This window comes from Trifolium pratense, linkage group LG4, assembly GCF_020283565.1.
Source record: "Trifolium pratense cultivar HEN17-A07 linkage group LG4, ARS_RC_1.1, whole genome shotgun sequence".
Lineage (NCBI taxonomy): Eukaryota > Viridiplantae > Streptophyta > Magnoliopsida > Fabales > Fabaceae > Trifolium > Trifolium pratense.
Genome location: NC_060062.1, coordinates 40,152,038 through 40,179,348, shown reverse-complemented (window position 1 = coordinate 40,179,348; position 27,311 = coordinate 40,152,038). Strand labels below are relative to the sequence as shown.

The 27,311-nt window shown below is 33.9% G+C and overlaps 1 protein-coding gene across 2 annotated transcripts; it reads left to right on the top strand.

Moving 5' to 3' along the window:
* The first annotated feature begins 866 nt into the window (after nucleotides 1-866).
* LOC123923217 (proteasome adapter and scaffold protein ECM29) lies at nucleotides 867-27,311 on the top strand. 2 transcript variants are annotated; one of them, XM_045975902.1, is made up of 35 exons: nucleotides 867-1,298; nucleotides 1,837-2,004; nucleotides 2,285-2,374; nucleotides 3,407-3,543; nucleotides 3,665-3,755; nucleotides 4,178-4,260; nucleotides 4,374-4,480; nucleotides 4,875-5,027; nucleotides 5,517-5,581; nucleotides 6,642-6,729; nucleotides 6,810-6,888; nucleotides 9,541-9,649; nucleotides 10,280-10,339; nucleotides 11,228-11,346; nucleotides 12,263-12,629; nucleotides 12,720-12,904; nucleotides 13,005-13,077; nucleotides 13,626-13,773; nucleotides 13,870-14,039; nucleotides 14,289-14,639; nucleotides 16,529-16,696; nucleotides 16,810-17,103; nucleotides 18,669-18,845; nucleotides 19,562-19,825; nucleotides 20,697-20,795; nucleotides 20,884-21,068; nucleotides 22,791-23,126; nucleotides 23,556-23,709; nucleotides 23,813-23,923; nucleotides 24,039-24,206; nucleotides 25,273-25,387; nucleotides 25,825-25,983; nucleotides 26,065-26,177; nucleotides 26,260-26,319; nucleotides 26,933-27,311. In XM_045975902.1, the coding sequence occupies exons 1-35, from the start codon at nucleotides 1,107-1,109 to the stop codon at nucleotides 27,116-27,118; spliced, it is 5,424 nt and encodes a 1,807-aa protein (XP_045831858.1). In that variant the 5' UTR covers nucleotides 867-1,106; the 3' UTR covers nucleotides 27,119-27,311. The 2 variants fall into 2 exon arrangements, with proteins under 2 accessions (XP_045831858.1, XP_045831859.1); XM_045975903.1 differs by lacking the exons at nucleotides 25,273-25,387; nucleotides 25,825-25,983; nucleotides 26,065-26,177; nucleotides 26,260-26,319; nucleotides 26,933-27,311 and having other exon boundaries at nucleotides 926-1,298; nucleotides 23,556-23,708; nucleotides 24,039-24,179.

Sequence of the window (27,311 nt, the reverse complement as noted above, 5' to 3'; positions counted from 1 at the left end):
GAATAAATAATTAATAAGAAAAAAATATATAAAATCTCAAGTAATACACTTATTTCCATTTTTTGATCAACACAATTAGGTCATTGTCTCACTCATGAAAATAACTATCTGAAACTTCTACTTATAAGTGATGCCATTGATCATTGTTGATGTTGATATTCATATTACAATATTCTTTTCACAGATTTGGTTGGTGGTATATCCTTACATGTATAAGTAGGGGGTAAGGAAGGTGTCGAGATCATAATAGAAAGGAGTTGATAGTCATGTCTGCTAGGCTAGTATTGATCTACGTATAATATAGGAAAACATGTAACGTCTGCCTAAGTAAAACATAAATAAATTGACAAATTATTAGTTGGTTCAATAGTGATTGATATTGAACTTAGTAGGGAGAACCATAATTCGATTTCTCGCAACTGCGACCAGGAGGAGCTGAAATCACTTGATGCCAGAATTGACCCCCGAACCAGATTAGGCGATCCAATAAACTAGATACTGATGGTGAAAAAAATAAATAATTGAAACTCAAAGTTAAATAAAAGACTCATGGCCAAAGAGTATGACACAATTTCAAAAGAGAAATTTTTAGTATGATTATAACTCTATGGTGCTAAATTTTAAGCTTATAGTTTATGTGTTATAAATTCATATGAAAATAAAACGTATTTACTTATCGGTGAAAATTTAGGGTGAGGAGATGATGCCTCAGTCTAAGGCTTAAAAAACGCTTACAAATGTAATTGCATTTACCTTCATCCAAAGACATTAGCGGTACTTGAATCCGAAACTTCTCAGATTCACAACCGATTTTTCGAGTTAAAAAAAAAACTTATTTTTACTAACCTATAGTTCAATAATTATGTACCATTACCACTCATTGAATTACTAACTTATCTAACTCGAGCGATTTACTTGGAGGCAAGATCCCCAAGATCAAAGACTAGTATAGACCCAAAAGTCAGACTCAAACTGTCTTAGAGCGCACGCAGCCAAACGAAACACCGCACACATATATAAATCATAATCAATTCATCGTTCCTATTTTCCATTTCTCAACGAGTTTCACTTTGTTGCTGAAAAGAGGAAAATAATCAAATCGAAAAATGGCGGAATCATCATCTTCAACGGCAACAGCACCGAAACCGAAGTCCGATATCGAAATTGAAGAAATGCTCGATCGGATGCTAACTCGTTTAGCTCTCTGCGACGATTCCAAACTCGAACCCTTACTCTCTAAGCTTCTCCCTCTCACAATCTCTTCTCTCTCCTCTTCATCCGTCGCAGTTCGTAATAAGGTACTCCGCCGCCGAATTTCAATCTCGCTTTTCATTCATCATCGGAAATTGTTGATTATGCAATTGTTGTTATATAAATTAGTATCTATTTGACTATTTCTCATTTCATGTTGAAATTGTTGAATTAACGGTTAGAAACTATAGTTTATAGCATATTAGGTTTACGATACATTTTGCTTTGTGTAGTGAGATTTTATACTTCTATTGCTTTTTGTGAGTAACGAAGTGCTATGAAGCACGAACACTCCACGAATTAGCCATGTCCTCGACACACGTTGGTATCTGACGCCGACAATATAATTACATTGAATTATATCATTTTCTCAAATTCCGATCGGTGTCGACGTGTCAATGTCCGTGTCGTGTTTGGTGTCTGTGTTGTGTTCGTGCTTCATAGACGAAGTGTTTATGTGCTTGTTCATCGGTTTTGCGCAGTTTGTTTCATTCTATTTTGATGTGATTTTGTTTTTAAAATCGTGGTTTCAATTGATGGACAAGCTGTATGGTGAAAGTTTATGGAATTATGTGTTTATGACAGGTTCTTGAGATTTTGAGTCACGTGAACAAGAGAGTGAAGCTTCAGTCTGATATTGGTTTGCCTTTGACTGAGTTGTGGAAATTGTATTCGGAATCTGGTTCTGCTCCGATGATAAGGAATTTTTGCATTGTCTATATAGAGATGGCTTTTCAACGTGTTGATGCAAAGGTTTCTTAATCATTATTTATCTCTTAAATGCTTCTTTGTTATTAATATATTACTATTTAGCGGTTATAGTGCAATATTTGATACTCATAATTCCTGTTTAAGCACTTGGCTAATAATTGATAGTAGAGCTGAGAATTGTTTATAAATTTATTTTCCTCTGTTTTAATAAACAAAGTATGCGCGCACAAACACACACACACACACACACATTCACTTTCTGCTATTGAATGCTTAACATGGAGCTTGTGGAGACAATCTAATGCCCATGCATTTTGATTAGGTAAAGGAAGATTTGGCACCTGATCTCTTGGTGAACATCTCAAAACTTCCTATTCAACACCAGGAAATTATCCTTAGGGTCGTTGTTAAGGTAATGACCTTTCTGAATATTTTTGTTGTTATATATATAACTAAATGTTGTATGCGACTTCATTAGATACTGAATACTTCTTATTCTTCTGAGTTTTTGTAAGTCGGACTCTGAGGACAAAGTCTGGTATTGACTTTGGCCATTTCATTCCTCCATTGGTCAATGATTTTATCATTTCATTTATTTATCTATAATTCTATATATTATGTTTCGTCATAAACTACAAAGGGTTTACATGCTCCTTCTCTTTGATGCGTAACAGATTTTTGACTGCTGTTAACCGCTGTCATTAGCAACAGCAGCCTATCGTAAGATACAATACAATAAGCAGGTGTTCATACAAGCATGCATAACCTTATAAATAACAGAAATGTTCATATACTCTAACGGTGCTTATATTTACAAGTAGCTGTTATGAACCCACAAACAAGAATTGAGGATTAGTATGATAAATAGAAAGAAAAAGGATGAATCTATCATTGGTCATAGAAGTATGAACTGAAATAGGAGACGGTTCTCCATCCAAGTGTTTCCACTTTCTACTACAAAGAAAATTCTCAGTTCCCAAATGCTAAATAGAATGAATCTCCCTTTAATCTGTTTAAGCTAATTCCCTGTTCTTACTATACCGACCTAACTAATTCTATAACTAGGTGTAACGAATTGTACAACTTCTAGGGTCCTATCAACATGCTACTAAAGTAAGTGCCGACACAAGCAAAGTGCTTGCTTACATTAAGTTTTCCTATTTTGTTATTTCCCACCCAATACACACACCCACAAGGCTGGGAGAACTTGAGTATTGACATTAGTTGCATTGTAATTTTGCTGGCTTGTGAGAAAAGGAGGGAAGTATCAAGGACTCAAAACACCCATCTGCACCAGAATGCCGCTTGTCATAATTATTCTGTCCTAAACCTAGTTTAGAGTCTTATTTTCTCTGATACAGGTTTGCGAGAATCATGTTTAGTTACTGATCTTTGGGATATGAGTTATGACTACTCCTTGTAATAAATTGCCGCTTGCTTTAAGGTAATTGGTGAGTGCCACTCTGGTCAAATTGGTGATGAAGTTGCTGCAAAGTATAAAAAAGTCGACAATTCTCAAGATAGGGAGTTTTTTATTGAGTTTTGTCTTCATACAATGTTGTACCAGCGGGTCTCTCAAAGGTATGGAATTGGATTTATACTAAATGGAGCTTGTGATATTTGTGTTTGTTTTGACATTATTCACATGAATTAGTTTGATTCATTCCCATTTAATCAAATGGCAGTTTCTGTTTTGTTGCAGTGGTGGATTCCCTCCTGGGCTTTCTGTTGCTCAAGTCAATCGTGTTACAGGGAAACAACAGTTGCAAAGTAATGAACTTCGATTAAGAAAGGTCAGATAGTGTATGTTGTTGATGTTATTACCATGGTTCTGAGAACCGGTTACTCTTCCACTCGTATCTGTCTTACATTTTTTCTTGTATCAGAAGGAACACTGTCTCAGTCTAATTTGAAAGTTTCTTGTCTTCATAGAATATTCTGTTCATTTTGTTTTATCTTTCTGAACTAGAAATTCAAGAGTATATAATTCAGGACTTGATTCATAATAGGACTTAGGATGTTGTTTGATTCATGTAGCCAACCACATAGTGAAAAAGGACTTTGGTTATTGCTGTTATTGATTTCTAAATTTTCATTTGAACAAACATGCAAACCTGTCAGTTATCCACATTTGGATGCTTATAAACACATCCGATTGTGCCTTTACTAAGAAAGCTTCTATAAACTTTCTTATTTTGTTCTTTTGTTAGTGCAGTTGGGTATTTTGAATGTCATTCAAGCCATAGAGCTTGACCCTGAGCTTGTTTATCCTTTATATATTGCTGCTTCTGTAGACTGGTATGTTGTAGATCTCATTTTACTGAAATCACTTTTATTCATTCTTAGTATTTTTTATTTTTGGTGTTTTATTTGTGAATGATCACATTTGTTATTTGATCAATTAACTCAAGTGAAGAGCCTGTGGTGAAGAGAGGTGAGGAGCTTTTAAAGAAGAAGGCCAGCGGTGCTAATTTAGATGATTTAAATCTGATCAAGAGACTATTTTTGCTATTTAATGGTAAGCTATTGCAACTTTGTTGAGATATAATAAGGATATACGCTGTTGTCTATTATAGTTACAACATTTTCAGTCCCCACCCCTCCCTCAATTTGGCCATGGTTATATGTATATGTGTGAAAGTGTCATATGAATCTTAAATGCGAGCTTGCGTGATTCTTACTATGAGAGCAGTCTCATTATTTTAGTCTTCTTTTGGTGTGATAAGGAGAATAAGTGGAGTGATAAATGTGGGTATAAGGTAGTTGTTTTGTTCATGGTTATAAATTTTAAAATAATCAAGAGAAGGCACTCAACTGCATTTTGCTCCTGATATAGCCTATTTTTATTCAGTCCAAAAATAAAAATCAAGAGAATGATTTAAGTATTAATACATGATTGATGGTGAATGTAGGTACTGTTGGAGTTGAAAGTGCTGATTCAGAGTCAAAAGTGAGTCCTGGTAGTCATGCTCTAAAGGCAAAGTTGATGTCTATATTCTGCCGGTCTATTGCAGCTGCAAACAGTTTCCCATCCACCTTGCAGTGCATTTTTGGTTGCGTTTATGGTAGTGAAATGTTTATTTATTAATCTTGACATTTAATGTGCTAATATTTGTGCTTTTGTTTAAAGTTTGTGGACTATTTAATTACAAAATTAATTGCTTATTTATTGGCCAAGGCAGCACGATTTTATGTTCAATTCATCACACATGCAATAGAATAATAGGACTTTTGCACGTAGAACAACTTATCGCCTTCATTTATTATGTATAGTTATTTCATGTCTAAAGATCAAATCTTTTGAAGTCATAATTTTTTTTCTTTGACAATGTTTCTTTCTATTAAGATATTGTAATGATTCATATAACTTGTGTTTTGAAATTGTAATTCTGATTCTCATTATATGATTCTGGAGTTTTACAATCTGTGTAGAGACAAATGTGTATGGATTAAAGATTGGGACATCTGTGCAAACTTTATTGTTTGGTCTTTTTTTTACTAATCTCTTTTCTGTTTTAGTCTTTATCTTTACTATTATATATTGAATTTTATAGGTAATGGCACCACATCAAGGCTGAAGCAATTGGGAATGGAATTTACTGTTTGGGTATTTAAGCATGTGAGTAAGATATTATTTGGCTTTTGTTGTGAGTTTTACCTGTAGATTTTTTTTTCTCTTTTCACCTATTAATTTATTAGTTAGAAATGGTTCAATTGAAGGTACTGCATGAATTTTTCAATACTAGTTCTGGTTTAAAGTCTGAAATGAATTGTAACATTGTTTCTGTTTCTTTATTTAGATTAGAATAGCATTTTGGTATGTAGTAAAGGAAACGGGGAAGCTAACTGAAAAATTTAACTAAGAGATGTCCTCAGATTATTTGGGTGCTCTCAGAATCACCCTAGACTAGAGTTGTACGTTCTTTGTGGGTCACATTGGCCGCAAATTAAGCAATACATTTTCTTGAGCTCTCATGTTCTCGTTATATAATTTTCTTTCTTCTCCTTAATACCAGTTAAATCTATCAATTGGTATTAGAGCTGTTATTGATTTGTGACAAGAATTCATGGTAAGAAAGAAGGCGGAGTCTTGAAACGTAGAGCCTATGGTGCAACCGCAAGTACGGTTACTGAAATGAGAAGCATTGTTGTTCTGGTGAATTTCACACATCAAATCCCATTTGTAATGAATTTAGGAAGTGGTGATTATTAGGGTACTGCAAATGATAGGTGATGATTATGGGGTGCCAACATAGTTGGGATGTCATAGTTATCATGTGATGCCTGTGCACGCTAATGTTTTATAAAAAAAAAAAGAGGAAGTGGTGATTAAAAGATTGCAGACAGTATTGGTTCTAAATTCATAAGGTTCTGGTAGGTTTAAGGCAAGAGAATTCGGTGCATTATTGCTTCATAACGAGTCATTTGTTAAAAAATATTATGTGAGCACTACCTCTCCCAAAATCAGAAAGTCTTTGTTCTGGTTTAATTGAATTATCTTTTTTTATGGATGTTACCTCTGTTTGATGATTTCAGTTAAAGATGAACTGCCACATATACCTAGTGTGATACATTGCAAATGATTTCACATCCTACTTTTTCTCATATACTGTTATGCCCATACTTTTGTCCCATACTGAAGCATTGTTCATCTCTAATATTTGTAAATATAAATGCAGGCAAAAATTGATCAGCTTAAGTTAATGGGTCCTGTTATTTTGAGTGGAATTATGAAGTCTCTTGACAATTATTCAAGTTCAGAAGCAGGTTTGCTTTGTGAGTTGAAGTTATTTTGTATTTGAATGATATTAGTTCATTTCATATTTAACTTTTAAGTATTGACTCAGATGCCAGTGCTCGGGAGGTCAAAACATATGCTTTTCAAGCAATTGGGTTGCTTGCACAGCGCATGCCTCACCTTTTCAGGTCCCAGTCTCTATATTTCTTGTGGTCATAATTTATTTCCCTTTGGTAAATTTGTTTGTCTTTTCTGGAACTTATTTTCATTGGCGGGACCAAAATATACGGTTTAGATTGCAAAATGTTTTAGCACATTAAATAAACAATTTACAATATATATATATATATATATATATATATATATATATATATATATATATATATATATATATATATTTATTGTTTTGTCAGCCAAACTTAACTTGAACTTGTGATGGGGACCGAGTGACTTCCAAGCACACTGTTCCTTTGTTATGCAGAAATGAAAGTGTCCGTAACTCCGTATTACTCTGGAAAAGAAGAGAAAACATATAAATTGAAAGAATGATTGAAATAAACAGTTGACGTCTTTGAACAGGAAAGCAGAGCAGTCTGTGTTGGGGTTGAGAAAAGAAATTAGGTGATGTATCCTAGGAACTAGGAATTTTTTCTCAGAAAAAAGAAGAAGAAAGAGAATACTTTCTAGATAAAGTGAGTCAAAAGATGAAAGAGGAGCTTTCTAGAGAAAGTGAGTTGGAATTTGAAGGAGAAAAAGATATATGGGATATCAATTAGTTTTAGGCAAAACTGTTGGGTGAATATTTTAAGGGACATGCCATTGATTGTCTTATATACAATTAGAGGGGGCACTAATGGAGGTTTTGGGAGGGAAGTTACTAATTCTCACGAACCAACTATTTTGAAAGCTTAAGCTAATAGGTGAAGGTACATGCATAATTCTTATATTATATCTCTGACACTCCCTTACAAATGAGCCCTTTGTGTTTGAAGCATAGACAAAGCCTTGTGCTGAAGTTCAACATTTTACTAGAGGAATAGTGGTGGCAGGCAATGACCAAACTAGGCATGGCAATAAAACCCACACCCATGGGTACCCGCCCAAATCATACCCGCTTTGACGGGGAAAACCCGAGTTGACCGGGTTTGGGCTTTCCCCGATTTCAAAAGATGGGGTTGGGGCGGGTGATGGGTACATTGATGCCCACCCCGAAACTGCCCCGCCTATACTAAAAATTAGATTTCACCTATTTTAAATTATAAATGTTTAAACAATATCTTAAATTACATTCATATGTTTATTTTTTATTTTTAATTTGAGTATTATACAAACCATTTTCTCTATTTCTTTTCTTTATTTAAAAAAATATTGGGGAGAACAAATAATTTCGGACATTTAATTTTTTTTTTTTTAATAAAAAAACTAAAATACAATCTAAATTCATGTGGAAAGAGGCATAACGGGATACCCGAAACCCGTTGGGGATACCCGATCCCCGTTGGGTATGGGTTTGGGGTTATACATTTTATCCCCGCTCGAATTTGGGATGAGTTTGGAGAAACCCGAACTTTATGGGTTTGGGTTTGGGGAGGGCACAATCCGTCCCCGCCCCGCCCCATTGCCATGCCTAGACCAAACTCTAGACCACTTGAGAGGCTTTGATACTATGCCATGCACCAACAATTCTAAAAGCTTAAGCTGTTAGGAGAAGATCCATGGGTGTTTTTCTTATGTTATTTCTCTAACACTTGCAATGTGCTCAATGCATACATATACTAGACAAAAGGAAAAAAAATTGGCTTGGGGTTGCCCGTTACCCACCCAATATATGATTGAAAATCCGTCTGTTCAATTCTTATTGTTAGGCCTTTCTACAATGCAATTGTGAACACTCTTGGTTGGAAACTGCAACACTGGTATTTTATAGAATTAGTGACTGTATTGTTGAATTGCAGTCCAGACAAGGCTTTTCTGCTTATCTTTGTATTACCTGATTTCAAAGCTGATAATTATTCTTTTGCATGGATGCTTTATAGGCACTTAGAAAGTACTGTATTGAGTAATTGAATGAGAAAATTGCAGTGTTTGATATTCTGTTGATGATCTGAAACTTTTTTTTGAATAACATTGATGATCTGAAACTGAGAGTATAAGATGCATTTAATATTTATAGACTGTGATGCAGGTCATCACAGCTCTGTTAGAGTGTGACAATACCATAGCTACAGAACTGTTATAACTAATCTAACAACAACAGAGTACAGTTAGCTGATAACTGCTGCCAGCTAACAGCTTAAGACTATTGCAGTTACACCACTGCTGATAGTAGTTGTAGTTGTAGTTGTAGTAGTAGTTGTTGTAGTTGATAGGCTTAAAAATGTTCTTTTTCTTCATGATTTCATATGTTCAATGAGTTTGTTCACCTTACAAGCCTATTGTTGATTAATAAAACAGTAAGCGCCCAATTTTGAAAAGAAACCCAGAAAAAGTCTTGAGTTTTTTGTCAATTCATTTAAGTCTGTTAAAATGTAGGAGACATAGATTTGTTCTTTAGTTTCAACAAATGTTTTCTTTAGAGAGATTTTTCTCTTTCCCTCTTTGTTTTAGGATGACGGTTTCTTGTTTCTTTTCTATGTATTTTCATCTTTCAGTTGATATTTTTTAACAAGAGGACAATTGCATTCCTTAGATTTAGAGGCTAATGATTTGTCCATTACTTGATTCATGTAATTTATTCCAAAGAGTGGATAATGGTTGTTGTTGCAGACAAATTGAGTCCTTGAGTTCCTATTTAAGTTGTATTAAGTAGTTGCTAATGGAGCTATTACCTGTTCTTCCAGTGAAAAGATTGACATGGCTGCTCGTCTTTTTCATGCACTGAAAATTGAATCTCAGTCTCTCCGATTTGTTGTTCAAGAAGCAACAATATCTCTTGCTGCAGCATACAAGGTAAATTACCTGCCTCTTTGTGAATCTATTTTTCATCTGTGCTATCTGTAATGGAAAATATTGTTATAAAATTTTAATTGTTATTTTACCTGATGTGAAAATAGTTTGCCAATAATAGTCACACTGTTGATGGTTACCTCACTTGCATATATGATACATTACAGCTCAGCAAAAAAACCATCTCTCCCTCTCTCTCTTTCTCAAACTAACATTCCCTCTCTTATTTGTTTATTGGGTGAGGTGTTATGTTTTTATTGGAGATTTTAGAATATACGAAAGTATCTAGGTTTTGGTTGAGCCTCACTCATCCTTACAAATCTGACTTGTAAAGGTGAGAGATGCCTTCCACTTATAAACACTTGTTTAAGCTATATCACATATAATGAGGGACTCTCAACAGTAAAAATGCAATTTTTTATAATCCTTTTTTGTTTTATATGTTGTGTTTAAGTCTTGTCATAAAATGAAATCATCTCAAAATTTAAAATGTTAAGTGTTGGCCAAGAAATTTTTTTTGGACTTTGTTTCAATTTTCAAAACTTCATATTATGCTCTTCTGAACTTTTGGTTGATTTGATACTTTTCCCTCCTTTTACATTTTTTTATTGACTGTATTATCTTGAGTATCAGGTAGCCCCATTAGCTGTGTTACAAGATTTGGAGGTGCTTCTGCTACAAAATTCTCAAGTGGTATGACACAACTTGTTGGCTATTCTTCTCCTTATGGGAATACTTGTTTACATGTATATTACTTTGTTTCTTCTTTAATATGATAAGCGGAAAAATACATTACTCCCTCCAGTTTCAAATATAAGCAAAAAAGTACTTTCTAGATTCATTGATTATTCAAAGAATCTGGAAAGTACTTTTTTGCTTATATTTGAAACCAGAGGGAGTACCTTAAAACTTCTGAGCATTCCAAGCTTTTTATTTTCTACATTATCCTCTCAAACAATTTTTTATATATCAAATTATTTGAAAAGAAGTTTCAACGAAGCACTGACCCGTTTTGCATTTGACTTATCATGAACTTATAAGTATGACATGTTACATTTAATAGACCTAACAAAGTTATGTTGCTTATTCTATATGCATTGTGTTACTGTAAGGAAACAACCACACATTTAGTTTTACATTGCTCAGCATTAGTTGCTGTGGAATCGGTTTATTGGAAAAGTTAACTTTGTTGGATTTTTCTGATATTTAATGCTATCTTTGGCTGGGGTATAATATTCAGATTTTTCAATTGAAGTCTATGCTGAGATATGCTTTGGCATACGGTTGTTTCTAAAACTTTTTTTCGGGGCACTTCACTTGGTTTCTTTCACTTTCAGGGCTCATTTAACTATGCATGTAGCATAATGATGAAATATTTATTATTATTATTATTATTATTATTATTATTGTTGTTGTTGTTGTTGTTGTTATTTTCATTTTTAGCTCAGTTTTGCCAGCTTTTGTTAATCCTAGGAAGATGCTTTTTTTTTCCTTCCTTTCTATTTCCTTGTAATAATGTCCTTCTATCCAAATAAAATTTGAAAGAGGTTTTTACAAGATCTTGTTTTGTGGTGATGACAGGAGGAAAGTGAAGTACGATTTTGTGCTGTAAGATGGGCAACATCTTTGTTTGATTTTCAACACTGTCCCAGTCGTTTTATTTGTATGCTAGGAGCAGCAGATGGTAAATTAGATATCAGGTATAACAAATTCCTTCTGCAATGTGTTGACATGTTGTGATCAGTTAAAGCACATCTGAAGGGGTTTTGCTTCAAGGGATTGGGTATCTTTGCTTCAGTGATGTTTTTCTTTGTTGTTTATGTTTTCCTTTTACTTTAAGTGAGCTCATTCTCCCCCCAACTCTGTAATTATCTTCTCTCTGTCCGATTGAATTTTGTTAAGATATGTATAGATTTAAGACATATTCTGTTGAGAAAACAACTCTATAAGATTAAGTTTGTTAGTTTATTCATCCCTATAGTCTTAAACAAGAAAAGAAACAACCAAGTCTCTTATTGTTGTATTCTACGTTAAAAAGCTGTAAGGTGATTGCTTGCATATATCTTTTCCAAAGTAGGTATAATGAGAGAATGAACCCTTCAGACATCGTTTCTTCATTCAATCTGTGATCAAACCAATGTTTGCCTCGCTTACACTGTGCAAATCACATTTGTATAAAGCATGGAAACAAAACTATAACATGCATTTCTGTTAAAGTTTTTTTTTTTTGACTAAACATTTCTGTTCAAGTTTTAAAGACCTGCTTCCTCTATTAGTATTGCTATTTCTTACTGATCAGAAATTTTTAATAAAAAATTACCTTGTTTTTACTTTTTATAAGTTAAACAGCGACTCTTCACCCTGTAATGCATTTCTTTTCACCCTCTAATGGATTTTTTGTTGCTGTCAAAAATTACTTTATCCCACAGTGATGATTTTTGAACTTAATTCATTGGATAACATGTGAAAACTTTGAGTTGTGCTGGTAGCACTATTAGGCTTCTGGGGTGATTTAATTATGAAGTTTCTTCTGATCTGAAATCTTATAAATACATTTAACTGATTATGTGTAGGTCACTAATTTGAAAATTAGCTTTTTTCCCTGGTTTTAAACAGAGAAATGGCACTTGAAGGTCTCGGTCTGCTTAAAAGTGAAAATCAAATTGATGGTTTGAAGTACCCCAAACTTGGTATGATGCTGGATTACATTCTCCGGCAACAGCCTAAGTTATTAGAGTCCACTGAAATTAGAGACCAGAACCTGCTTTTTCCTTCAAACACATACATTGCCATGATCAAATTCTTAATGAAGTGCTTTGAGTCAGAGTTGGAGAACAAGTCCTTAGAAGGATCATCTGAATTTATGTCATCAGTGAACACATTCTGTTTGCTCCTGGAACACTCTATGTCATTTGAAGGCTCTGTTGAATTGCACGTCACTTCTGCAAAAGCATTGCTTATAGTTGGATCACATATGCCAGAGGTCAGATGTTATAGTGTCTTGATTGATTGCTTACTTTGTTGTGTTCTTTCTGACAATATTTTATTGAAAAGCTGAGAATTTTTTTAATAGGTGGTAGCATCACATTATGCTCTCAAGGTTTCATGGCTTAAGCAACTACTGAGTCACGTGGATTGGGACACTCGGGAATCCATTGCATGTTTACTTGGAATTGTGTCTTCTGCTCTTCCTCTCCCTGCAACATCTGATCTTATTTCGGAATTGACTTTAATATTCAGCCAAACACACAAGTCGAGGTCTGTATACTGGTGTTGTAATTTTTCAGTTCAGTTTCCGAGAGTTAACCATATTTGAACCTATTTTGTTTATGCTCATGTTGAATTGATTTATTGATAGGTTTGAGACTCAGCATGGTGCGCTTTGTGCAATAGGATATATAACTGCAGATTATTTGTCTAGAGCACCACCTGTAAGTTTTATTTACTGCATATTGTTTTAATTAGCAGTTTAATTAGATTACATATTACATTACAAATATATACAAGCTTAGGCTGGGGTCAACTGACGCAACTTTAAGATTTAATTTATTTATTTAGTTGTTTATTTAATTAATTTATTCATGGTTTCAATACCTTTGGCCAAGGATTTATGATTCATGTAGTTGCAATTTTGATCTTGAACAACTTGCCTTTTAAAAAAATGTATTTTCTGGAAAAAAATTATCAAATGAAACTTTTTTTTTTTACTATTATCAAATGAAACTAAAATATCTGTAAGATCAACTGCATGCTTATTATTTTTCTAGAATATTCTAATGACACTTGTGGAGTTTGTTACAAACGTTATAAGAAATCTTGATAGTGTCATAGAGCTTGACGACTCTTTAGCTTGTCTATAAAGATGATGTATTGTAAACAATTAAGATCAGATTTGGTGTCATTTTACTGTCTAACTTTATAGACTTCTAAAATCTCTCAAAATTAGTTCTCTAATATTGTGCATTCAAAATCTTGGCAGATGCCAGAAATATTTCTACAGCAAACACTTAGATGCCTAGTTGATGTGGTTAATTCTGAATCTTCTGCTCTTGCTGCTGTTGCAATGCAAGCATTAGGTCATATTGGACTACGTGTTTCATTACCTCCACTAGACAACTCTAATTCAGGTAAAGTTAATTCATATATGCTGACCAAATTCTGGATAGACCAATAATAATTGTGCACATATTGAGAAGTTATAAGAATGTCTGATTAATCTGCAGATGGTATTCTGATAATTCTGCATGATAAATTGAGCAAGCTTCTCTTGAGTGATGATGTTAAAGCAATACAGAAGATCGTCATAGCCATTGGACATATATGTGTAAAAGAATCATCATCCTCTCATCTTGATATGGCCTTAAATTTGATTTTCAGTCTTTGTCGATCTAAGGTAATTTAAATGCTCCGTCATCCTCTTTTATATGATTTGCTTGTTATGAATCAGTGACTTATATTGGAGTGAATGTTCAGTTTGCTGTTTATTTTCTCCACGATTTAATTTCTTTTTTTACTTTTTCCTTGGAGAAGTTAGATATCGGTTTTCTTGGATTCGTTGATCTTGATTGAGAGCAGCTTTAGTTTGTTTGTGTTTTCTTTTTGAGTTGAAGAGTATGTCTCATGTATGTGACCATAATTTCAGGCTGAGGATATTCTATTCGCCGCTGGGGAGGCACTCTCTTTTTTGTGGGGTGGTGTCCCTGTCAATGCTGACACAATTCTCAGGACTAACTTTACTTCACTGTCAACTGCTTCAAATTTTCTGATGGGAGATTTAAACTCTTCTGTGTCAAGACAGTTTCCTAATGGACAAAGTGAACATAGTGAAGAATATCACGCTTCTGCAAGAGATGCAATTATCAAAAAGCTCTTTGATGTGCTTTTGTATAGCAGCAGGAAAGAGGAGCGATGTGCTGGAACTGTCTGGCTAGTATCACTTACAAAATACTGCGGCAATCACCCTATTATTCAGAAAATGCTTCCAGAAATTCAGGTTTTGAATTCAGAAACCAAATATGTCCCTGTTTTCTCCTTACTTTGTTTTAGTAACTTGCTAGACTTCTTGTATTGTATTGTATTATATTTTTCCTTTAATTTAAAGATCTGTCTGATGGTTCAGTTCTATAGTTGTCCCATAATTTTTTCCGTCATATTTATATGCTAAAAGAGAGTAGAGATTTCGCAGTGGTTAGTGTGAAAATGGATTGGAAGATGGGCCTGATCTTTGCAGTTTTCTCTTGGCTTTAGTCAAACTTGAGGAATATTGTCAAAGATGTTTACACCAACCATTTCAGAATTTAATCATAGAGATGGGATACATGTATTGCAATGCCCAAGACAAGCACGTGATCAAGGAATACAGTCTTTTATTTTTTTGTATAACACTATTAGGTTGGACTATCTTTTGGGTGTTGATAGTTTTGAATTTGAACGTGCTTTTATTTGTCGGATATTAAATGCATATTATGTCATCTTCGGGATAGTTGTTTATATTTGACATTTGGGATTTTCAACTCGGATTGCAAGAAGGTTATGTTTGTGTTAGATAGTCTTTTCAAGATAAATTTTTGGGACCACAGGTAGGTTTTGTAGATCTGTCATCTGTTTCTGCCTTGTTTTCTAGGTCGCCATTCATTGTGATAGAAAATCATAAATTCTGATTTAGAGGTAATCTGCAAATTGAAGTGTTTTCTCGGGAAGCCTACAAAGAATTTGCGGAATGCCTTGCTCTTTTTAATCGAGTTAGTTGAATATAGTTGTAAAACACCATTCCCTAGTTATGCTTCTATATGGATGGTTCCGAGTTCAGCTGTGGGCTATTGGTCTGTTTCGAGGATTCCATGGGTGGAAACCCTAGATTGCTTTAACTTTTGGGCACTATTGCTTAGATATTATTGGTGGTTGGAAGTGTTATTTTTTCACTTGATATTCTTGGGACTGACATTATTGATTCAATCTATGTCTATTCTATGGTCTGAGCATATATTATGCTTGTTTTAAGCAGTGTTATCCAATCTAACCCATTAATTTGATTTGGTTAATTGAGAAACAGTTCACTCTCCCCTGTCCTGTCAATCTGTAATGACAGATATAGTAGAACTTGTCCAGTTTTATCTTTTCTAGATATACAATTTCAATTTATTTGACCGGTCCATGCGTGCTGTAGCTTTGTGCTACATCAGAAATGTGGAATAGTGGGGCTAAGACCTAGATTAAAAAAGAAGTGCAGGGCTGCATACAGTTAGGTGGGATTGTCTATTATTGATGGAAGTATTAGGCAAGATGCTTATAAAAATCATTTGCTGGGCCTGGTCGAGTAGGGATTTTCCTTCGAACTTGAAACAGTGTGTATATATCATCTTCACAAACTTCTGACAATCAGAGATGGTTCTGTGTGTGCAAGGTTGATCATTGATTTTAGTAATTTGGGGTTTAGATAAATTTTTGTTCCATCATAATATTGCATAATTTTTCTTGTAATACAGGCATTCTTATCCCTTGTCTATATGATTCTTTTGACACCATATGCATTCTGTAGTAGCATTTTGGAACTTCCAATATAAATATGATGGATTTTGCTGCTGTAAAGTTACTTTCATGAAGCGACTTTCAAGGGGAAAGTGAGGAATTGTTATCGTTGATTAGAAAATCAACGTTTAAAATTCAAAAGTTCAAACAATTCATAATTTGTGAATCGTCTATGTGTGTTTGCATGTGATCACAATCTCAACCAATGTTTTTTCAATCAATGGTTATAAGACTCATTGTTCTTTTTTTGAACAACATAAGACTCATAATTCTAGTGTTAACCTTTTCCTCTAAAGGGAAGAGTAATTTTTAGAAGAGTCAGATCCAAGTTTGACAATTTTAATGTAAATGCAGGAGGCTTTCTCTCATCTCCTTGGTGAACAAAATGAACTCACACAAGAGTTGGCTTCTCAAGGCATGAGTATTGTGTATGACCTTGGTGATGAGTCTATGAAACAAAATTTGGTGAATGCACTTGTGAATACGTTGACTGGGTCAGGCAAACGGAAAAGAGCCATCAAAGTAATTTTCGAGTATATTTTCAAATTGTTGGTTTTTGGGATGATGCTATTTTTCTCTCTTACTTTAATTTCATTTTCTTTTTTAAACTTATATTCCTGAATTTTTGTGTGTAGCTTGTTGAAGATTCTGAAGTATTTCAAGATGGAGCTCTTGGTGAAAGTGTTGGTGGAGGGAAGCTGAACACTTACAAGGAGTTATGTAGCTTAGCAAATGAGATGGGACAACCAGACTTAATTTATAAGTTTATGGATTTAGCAAATCATCAAGCTTCTTTGAACTCTAAGAGAGCAGCTGCTTTTGGCTTCTCAAAAATAGCAAAGCAAGCAGGGGATGCTCTTAAGCCACATTTACGTTCTTTGATTCCAAGGCTTGTACGCTACCAGTATGATCCTGATAAAAACGTGCAGGTAAGTTCCACAACTGGTTGAATATCATATTGGCTATGGCTATCACTGGCTTCTGCTTGTACACTTAACCTCACAATGTCCCTATATTTCCTTGTTGGTTAACTTTATTAGCGTTTACTGGATGAATATTTCCTTGTTATTCTGCAGAAATGATAATAAAATTCAGTACATTTTTTTTCCTTCAAACCAATAGGTTTTATAGTTTCAACTTTAAATCTAATTATTGACACCAAGTTGTGCCTCTACCCTATTGACATTACAAATTCTCAAACTTCCGTCCATCCTTGCAAAACTGCCTTGTAAGGTGAGGTGTGGCACTCTTTATAAACTAATTTCAGGCCTTATCTCATTTTAATGTAGATCTTGATTTTTTCCCAATAAATCCTCTCATGCCGAACACTATTGGACTTGGCACGTGAATAATATGGTGGATGGCCCTATGAAGTTATGAGTTTTAGATGGGATAAAAAGAGTAAAGAAATAATAAGTGCTTAAAATATAATTGATACTCCCTCCATCTCATATTAAGTGTCACATTTGAAATATTTGCTCGTCTCAAATTATGCTACTTTAGAACCAATGAAACATTAATTTTTTCCCACTAATATACCCGTATTTATTGTATCTCTTCTCAACTCAAATAACTACTCTTATAATATCTTTGACATTGTATTAGAGTATCTTAATTTATTTCTAATGATTAGTTTATAATCGTGGAGTATCTTAATTTATATTACTTATTATTGTTATGGTTCGTTTCCTGATTTCCCTTTTTTATTTAGGATTTAGCCTATGTACCCTATGGATAAGTATTAGTTTTTAGTCTTTTGTATCAAAGTTCTCTCTCTCTCTCTCTCTCTCTCTCTCTCTCTCTCTCTCTCTCTCTCTCTCTCTCTCTCTCTCTCCCCCTTTTATATAAAACCCATAATTCACTTCTTAACTCAAATAAATCATTTGTAGTTTGTAATTTTCTCTACTACTCTACTTTTTCTATCAACAATTCCTATTTCGTTGGATGGCTTCATTATGTATGATACTTTATGGGTGTATTGTTGAAAATATTCTGTAATTTCAGAACTTGTTTATTCCAATAAAAAGGTACTCCTTTTTTAGGAGAGTACATAGGCACTCCCTAAATTACAAATCAAAATCCATTTTTATTTGATTGATTCGGGGTGGTGGATACGGTAAAACTGTGCAGGTGGTTTAAAAATAGCATAAAATGTTTTAATTGTTTATTACATATTAATTATTTATCTTGCTTTTGATGAAAATAGTTGAGGTGGTAGACAAATTCACTCAAAATATAATTATTTTGATATTCTGTATTAACGTACCTGTACCTTAAATTTTTTCAAAATGCCGTATCCTGTACCAGTACCCGCACCCGTATCGGGTACCGTACCCGTACCTAGGCAACATAGGATTTAAGGAATTAAAATAAAACACAATAAACCTAAAATCAAAGAGTGTCGAGGCAAATAATGATTAAATATTTCAACATGTATGAATTCTCATATTCACACTAAATTTCATTGGCTTACATTCTTTATTTGGCTCTTCAGGATGCAATGGTACACATATGGAAGTCACTAGTGGCTGACTCGAAGAAAACCATTGATGAACACCTAGATCTCATTATTGATGATTTACTAATTCAATGTGGATCCAGGCTTTGGCGGTCTCGTGAAGCGTCATGTCTTGCCCTTGCAGATATTATTCAAGGAAGAAAGTTTCATGAGGTCATTAAGATTACTATTTATTTTAAGTTTGAATGTCAAGCTCAGAATAATAGCCATGAAATCTTGAAAATCATAGCAATCACATGTTACAACAAAATCCTCAACCAATATTATAGTGTGGCTTTTTCAGTAAAACAGTTCAAAAGTGTTGCGCTATTACTGTTGGTTTGTGATTTTTGTCAAAGGAGAATATTGTTGGCGTATCTGGTCATGTGTTTCTTCCTTTTTATGGGATTTGTTTACTTGGTTTTAATTTGTTTCCGAAATTGCAAATAGTTATAAAGGATGTTCCATATTAGAACCACAGTTAAAAAGGGATTTGCAAATATTTAATGAAGGATTGCATGAATTCTTTGATTTATTAAACTACAAAATTTACAAAATAGGATTTTTATGGAATATATATGTGGTGTGTATGCACACTGCTTCAACCAATTGACATAGTGGTTTGACTAATGACCCACTGGCCCAGTGACTGAGTTGATGACTGGTCGACGTTTTATAAAATTGGTCTTTCCATATTTACAATCTTATATATCTTGGTAAAGATTCAGTTTGGAAATAATATAAACTAAGGAGAGCTAAAAACATGAGAAAAGTGTAATCATATTAATGTATTACAAGCTTAACAATGGTTGATATTAAAATTAATATATCTGGTGCATCTCAATGTCTTTATTCTCATTTGCATGCTTTTCTTGCATCTTCACCCACAGGTTGGAAAGCATTTAAAAAGATTATGGTCAGGAGCATTTCGTGCCATGGATGACATAAAGGAAACTGTCAGGATTTCTGGCGAAAAACTATGCCGTTCTGTAACATCGTTGACAACAAGGCTCTGTGATATCTCTCTAACTGATGTGTCAGATGCCCACAAAGCAATGGATATTGTTTTACCTTTTTTGCTTGCAGAAGGTATCTTAAGTAAAGTTGACAGTGTTAGGAAGGCATCAATTGGAATTGTTATGAAGCTTACAAAGGTTGGAAATATCTTGCCATGCCATTAACTCTTCAATCTGTGCTCACATTATTTCATTTTTCCGGGTTATATATATTTTTTGGTTTGGAATATATAACATTTTACAAGTTGTCCCTATTTAAAATAATTCATTTATAGTTCTTCATTTTAGTCTCTTGTGAAGGACAGTAAGCACTATTTTTATTAAATCTAGTACTACAATCACAAATTTTAAATAGGAAATAAAACAATAAGTCATTACATTTTTCAGAGTATATTTAATCTTTCTTTTAAGTTTATCTCCCATGAGAATGTTCCGTGTAGTTCGAAGTTTATTTATCTTATAAGGATGCTATAAATGTTTTTATTTTCTCATCCATTGTTTGAAGTGATTAGATTTTTTGGCCTGTGTGTGCTCTATGCTGCTGTTTTTTCTTGCGAGGTGTTTTTGGACTGAGAGAGAGCCTCGGGAGATTAGTTGCTATTGTTTTTCTGGGTACTATTATCTTAAGTTATTTTAGGAGTATATCTTATCCTATTCTCTTGTACTCTTGGATGATTACTGCAATTGTTTTTGCAGTAAGCATTATTATTAGAGTAAAACTATGCTAAACTATTAGAGTTTTACTCTAATAAGCATAAGCATTATCAATGTTGACCTGCACATGCAATACATACATTACAACAAGTTTAAATAGTGCATAGTTTTGTGTATTTGTTTGTTTTGGCTGGTTTTTACTTTCTACATCAAGAAATTTATTTATATTTTGACATTTTTGTCAATGTATAGTTTAATTATTAATGATGACGGAATATTAACGTTCTGGTATTTGAAACATTTCTTCTTCCGTTGGAATAAATATGATCAATTTTTTCTTATTGTCTCTTTTCAGCATGCTGGAACTGCAATCCGTCCCCATTTATCTGATTTAGTGTGCTGCATGCTTGAAAGTTTATCAAGCCTAGAAGACCAAGGGCTCAATTATGTTGAGGTTTTGTTGACTGATATATTTAATTCTTCCTTGATTTTGGTTATTAATCTTTCCATATTCATATGCTTTTATGTTGTCCCTCTTTCAGCTTCACGCGGCAAATGTTGGAATTAAGTCAGAGAAGCTTGAAAGCTTGAGAATTTCCATGGCCAAAGGTTCTCCTATGTGGGAAACTTTAGACTCGTGTATAAAAGTTGTTGATGCAGAATCATTGGATACATTGATCCCACGACTTGCTCATTTAGTGCGATCTGGTGTGGGTCTTAACACTAGGTTTGTTATTTACTTTTTATGACATCTGATGCATTTTCTTTTACATTGCCTGTATACTTGAACTGTCTCTATTTTTATTTTTTCATGCATTTTCCCTTTAAAATCAGAGGAGCTTATATTGATGTTCAAAGGTCTTATTACAAAAAGGATTGTGGGGTTTATATTGATCAGGAGATGGTTTATCTTGCAATGTTTGCCACACCAATATATTTTTCATCCTTTTGATATTGTTTTTTGATGCACTTAGGTCATGATTCTTTGCTTTTCTTTTTTTGTGTTGTGGCAAACATGCCAATTATAAAGCACTCCCTCCGTCACAAATTATACCGAAAAAAGATCAATTCACACTTATTAAGAAAACCAAAAGATTTAGTCAAAAAAATAAAATAAAAAAGAAAACCAAAAGATAATAATTTGGAGTATGCCTTTTTGTCTTTTCCTTGAAATAAGTTTCACGGGAAGATTAAAAACAATTTTCATTGGTTATGGAGAAAATGGGAGAGAGCAAATTAAATGCAATTTGCAGTCAATTTCATGAGAATATGTAAAACAATTCTTTAAAACGATAAATTTTTGGAACATGATTAAATAGGGTAAATGTTGGTCTTTTTCCTTATAATTTGGGCAAAAAACGTGTGTTTTTCCCCTTATAATTTGGGATGGAGGGCGTCCTTTCATCTTTTTTTTCTAACAAAGATTTGTTTCCGTATTGAACATGGAAATTTATTCAAGCTATATTATTTTTCAGAGGACATTCTGGGTCATTGTCATAGATAATCTACTATGAACCACCACTTAAAATTACATTTTAGTATTAGGTTTATATATTGGGCCTATGACATCCTTACAAAACAGAATTGTAGGGTGAGAGATGTCACTTTTTATAAACTCTTTTTAGACTTTATCTCTTTTCAACGTCGAACTTGGGTTTTCCCAATCTTTAATTTTTTAAGCCTCTCCCATCTCTGCCCCTATCTCTAGGGTTTTTCTCCCTCTTCCGTCTTATAAATATTTCTCACCATTCTTCTTTAAATTTGATGTTCCACGAGGTTGGATCCTCTAATATAAGGGCCTATTAGTGTCGGTAGGAAAAATGGGATCGAATAAGGTTGGTCTATCATGCCTTTTTTGGTGTGTGCATTGAATAGTCAGTTGAACCGTTGAAGTGCATATGTAGGAACTAGGAAGTAATCACCGGTGTTAACTATTAGGGGACCTCTGTGCTTCTCCTGCTATAGTTAATTCTTACTGGCTTGGTCTTGTTTTCAGTATGTATATTGGTTGGAGTACCCCTTATACTCTATTTTTTATGAAACATCTCTCTTTGTTGATTCAACTGGTTGAATGAGCTAGTCAGGTCTGGTTTTTAGGTGTATATAACGATATAATGTATAAGATAGGTTTATAGGTCTATATGTAATTGACTTCTGAGGTATACACAAATAATTGTCGGATATGGATTTGGAATTAATTCCAGTCAATCACCATCTGTTCTGCGCCCCCTTTATGGAGAATCCTAGCAGCCAGCTTTTAATTATTCTCTAGTCTCATAAACTGTTGTAGTCTCTCTTGGCTATTTATACCGCCTATGTAAGTGTAACATGTATTATTACAAGTGAAATAGAATTACATTGTCTCTGACCAAATCACTTTGTCATATTCATAGGCTTTAGTACTGATTTGTCTCACTCTCATTTACGGATGCTTTCTGTAACTGTGCAGAGTTGGTGTTGCCAATTTCATTACCTTGTTGCTTGAAAGTGTTGGTGTTGACATCAAACCATATGCTAATATGCTGGTGAGGTTGTTGTTTTCCGTGGTTAAAGAAGAAAAAAGTACTGCTGCAAAGCGTGCCTTTGCAGGTGCCTGTGCGAAAGTCTTGAATTATATACCAGTCTCGCAAGCCCAGAAACTTATTGAAGATACTGCAGCTTTGAGTGCTGGTGACAAAACCTCTCAAATTGCATGTGCATTTCTCTTAAAGAGCTATTCATCCAGGGCAACAGATGTTATTGGTGGATATCATGCAGTTATCATTCCAGTTGTTTTCCTTTCAAGGTTAAGAACATCCTGTAACCTTTTTTTTATGCGATTTATCATTTGAAGTTATATGGCTTATCTTTATGGTATATAAAGAGAGAAATAAATACCCAAATATTAATATTGATGCAAGTTATGGGTTGGATATTATTACAAAAGAAAAATCTTTATACTAACAATACTATCCTAATCAAACAAGAAACCTGTAATTATGTATAAAGAAATATGACAACCAATGCTAAGAGATAATCTAAGTTTAACTAAATTCCCCTATAATCCAATCAAGATAGTATCAGATGTGATGATATATTGCAACACTAAAAAAAAAAATCATATGTATAAGTAGAAGTTTCACCATTGGCTGCCAGTCGCTATATTGAACTAACCTCATCATTTTGGGTATTAAAAGTATTTCTTATTCCATTGGTACTAAAAAATCGTATGCAGATTCGAGGATGATACAAATATTTCCAGCCAATTTGAAGAACTATGGGAAGAATATACAAGTGGCGAACGAATCACTCTCCAATTATACTTGGGTGAAATTGTGTCACTAATTTGTGATGGCATGTCATCATCATCATGGGCAAGGAAAAAAAAAGTTAGTTGTCAATTTTGCCTTTTTTAGCCCTTGCTCTTATGATGATTTAAGCTTGCTCATTTGTGTCTAAATGTCTGCTTATTTTCTGCTGTTGTGTGTGCAGTCTGCGCAGGCTATATGTAAGCTCAGTGAAGTTTTGGGCGAATCTCTTTCTTCTCACCATGAAGTTCTGCTTCAGTCTCTTATGAAGGAAATTCCCGGTCGCTTATGGGAGGTAAGCAAAATACTAGTGTATCAAGTATGATGATGACACTTGAGTTTTTAACGTGACAGGAAAGATTATCTTCAAAATTTAATCGTAGACGAACTGTACTTACTGCATATGACAGGGAAAAGATGTTCTATTGCTAGCAGTAGGTGCTCTATCTACATCCTGCCATAAAGCTATTTCTGCTGATGGTTCTGCATCTTCCATTGCGATTCTGAATTTGGTATCATCAGCATGCACCAAAAAGGAGAAAAAATATCGCGAAGCAGCATTTGCCTCTCTTGAGCAGGTTAGTTGTTCATCGTGGGTACTACTGCAACAAAGTAATTTTAGAAAACCTTTATTCTTTGGGGTAAATATTTATTCGGAAACCAATGTGTAACCTTGGTCTTGGCAAAATAACTTTGCGACAATGCCATGTCCACTGAAAAGTGAAAGATAGTAATTATGTCTGTTGTGTAATCATTAATATTTACATGATGATCCTCATTGTTAATAATCAGTTATGGAGTGAGTTGTTAACTGCCATGCTTTCTGTGAAACCTTTCTAGAGAGAAGATGATTAAATGTACAAAAGGAGGTAGGTTGTACTAGAAGTTGGCAATGTAATTAGGAACAGGATATATGACCCTGAAATTTTAACTGCTACCCATTATTGAATAAATGAAGTAGTTTGACCAAGTTGGACTTTTTTCCTGAATGTTGAGAGCATTATCAGATTCTTGAGCAAAAAAAAAAAAGAAGACGATAAACGGATAAAACAAGTGGCTACTTGATCAGTAGCTTACAAATTATTAGTGCTTCAAACTTCAAGTGCTAAACTAATACAGATTAGTACCATCCTAAATTGAACCTTAATGAGTTTGGCGGCAGAGATGAAGTCAAGCTTTAGATGAAAACTACAGCAATCATCAAACAGTGGATTATTAGTTGACGTGTTCATTCGTAGATAGTTATTGAAATAAATGGTCTGACAAAACTAAATAGCCAACCCGTCCTAGTTAGAAAGGTTTTGATTGTGGTTGTTGTGCTTATGAATTTCTTGTTTAGACTAACTGAACTGGAAAATCATTTGTTTTAGCATAGTTAGAGAGTTGTTCATTTCCATTTTAAGTTGTGACAAACATATGTAGATTTTGTTGCTGTAGGGTGAGATAAGAAAATTTGTGACGAACATATGAGGATAACTATTTTATGTTTACCTTTTTCATAAACTAAAATCATAAAATTGTCTATAATCTCAATACATGTTTGTCCTTGAATCATGATATAACTATTGTAAGTTCAGCCATTTTTCATATATTTCCAGAGTTTAAATATTTAGATGCTTAATCATTTTTCATGTATGTTTTCAGGTTATAAAAGCCTTTGGCAACCCAGAGTTCTTTAATATGGTTTTTCCCTTGTTGTTTGATCTATGCAATTCAAAGCCCCTAAAGCCACCAGTGCTCAATGATGCTGCTAAAGCAGGTTATGACAAATTCTAGATCTTTATTTCTATGTTGCAACAAAACCATTTCTTGTATGAGGTAGTGTAGGGCTAATGTTGTGGGTAAGTTGAATTTTGTCATGCTAAATTAGTTTAGATGCTGCCATTGATGACTTGAAAAGAGACTGAAAAAGTGTAATATTATTTTGTGATGATGATCAAGTACAGTGGGTGCTATTAAACACCATATGCAAGTCCTCTTTTGGGCTCTCCTGATCACTTCCAATTTTGCGGGATGTCCTCAAGGACATATTTCCTTTTGAAGATATCAAGTATAGAGTAGGCAGTCTCTATTAAGAAAGAAAAACTGAAATATGTAGTATTCAGCAACTTGATGAAATGTATTATGATTCTCCTAGTTAGTGTACTGTTAACTGAAAGTTTTAGTAGCACACAATTTGACATATCTTTTTTGCAGAGTTGGACAGTGTTGAAGAGACTTCTATTCCACATAACAAAATTATAGAATGTTTGACCTCTTGCATCCATGTGGCACATATAAACAATTTTCTTGAAAAGAAAAAGGACCTAATGCACATGTATGCTGCATTCCTATTACCTGAACATAAATGGACAGGTATTCTTCAGGCTTCATATTTTGTTTAAAAGACCTACCATTAATTTTCTTTATCTCATTAATAAAGTATTTTCTGTGCAGTCAAAACTACCGCATTTTTATCCATTAAAGAACTTTGTTCAAGGCTCCACAATGTCATAAAGGACTCCCAGGGAACTAATGAACATGCCGGTGTAACTTCCCTTGTTCAGGAGGTAATTTGGGTTCAGTTTCTGTTGGACTTCTAATAATTCCAATTCTTGAATCATCTAAAATTGCTGTATTTTTTTTCACCAGATGTTTCATTCTATATCTCCGAAGGTTCTACATTGCATAAGCACAATAAAAATTGCTCAGGTATGTCACCAAGTTTTTGCTTGAACATTATTTATGGGTTAGATTTTAAGTTATAGAAGGTACCCTGAAGAGTTGTCAGCATTTGTTTGGTATTACTTAAAAATAGGTCAAATATCAGAACTAGACGCTGGGCGCATTGGGTGGCTTCAACCTTTAAAAGACAGCACAATTATAGTGTCATAAACCCAGGGCCGCCCTACCCAAGGCCAATAAAACTAAGGTTTTAGACCTCGTTGTTTTTAGATTATATAGGCCTCAAGTTTAGGCCCCATTTGATTATGTTTTTTAGAGGAGCCGGATCCTATGATTGAATCCTCAATGAGGTTTTTATTTTGTTTGTAATTGTCCATAGGTTCTGTCATTTGATATAATCCATTGCTATAATTATGTATGACTTTAATTTTTAAGTACGTGAATTATTTTGAGCAAAACAATAATTGATCAAGCTCCATGCAATAGACTTTCTTACAAGAAATTAAGATCTACATTTTTTTTACAAGAAATTTTTAACTTTCTTTTAGTCAATGGTAGTAATTGTTAATAGTTTCAGTAATTGGCTGTTCATAATAATAATAATTTTATTTCATCTTCTGTTTCTTGTTCCCAAAATCAGGTTCATGTTTCTGCCTCAGAATGCCTTCTGGAAATCTTGAAACTTTCTGTGGTTGTGCCTTCAGTTACTGCAATTAATGAAGAATTCAAGGAAGAGCTCCTTCATCAGTATGAGATAGAGAAGAACGAAGGGGCAAAATCGTTATTAAGAATGTGCGTCAACATTCTTCAAGATTGGAAACGGTAAATTGTACTACCAGCTATAATTCTTTTACATGGAGTTTTGGTAGAATGAAACATTTTACAACCTGATAAAATATTATATTATACCCAATGCTTGTTGATAGGAGTTTTGCTATAACGTCACATGTAAACAACAGGCCATGTATCAATCAATGTTAATGACAATTTTATAGTGTAGACATCCAATTTCTAGGTAA

What these genes read in the sequence shown, in the direction of transcription:
- LOC123923217 (XM_045975902.1), top strand. Translation starts at nt 1,107, where the DNA reads ATGGCGGAATCATCATCTTCAACGGCAACAGCACCGAAACCGAAGTCC. An exon ending in ATTGCTGCTTCTGTAGACTG is followed by an intron (nt 4,261 to 4,373) that starts GTATGTTGTAGA and finishes AATTAACTCAAG; the next exon opens with TGAAGAGCCTGTGGTGAAGA. An exon ending in GGTGTGGGTCTTAACACTAG is followed by an intron (nt 21,069 to 22,790) that starts GTTTGTTATTTA and finishes GTAACTGTGCAG; the next exon opens with AGTTGGTGTTGCCAATTTCA.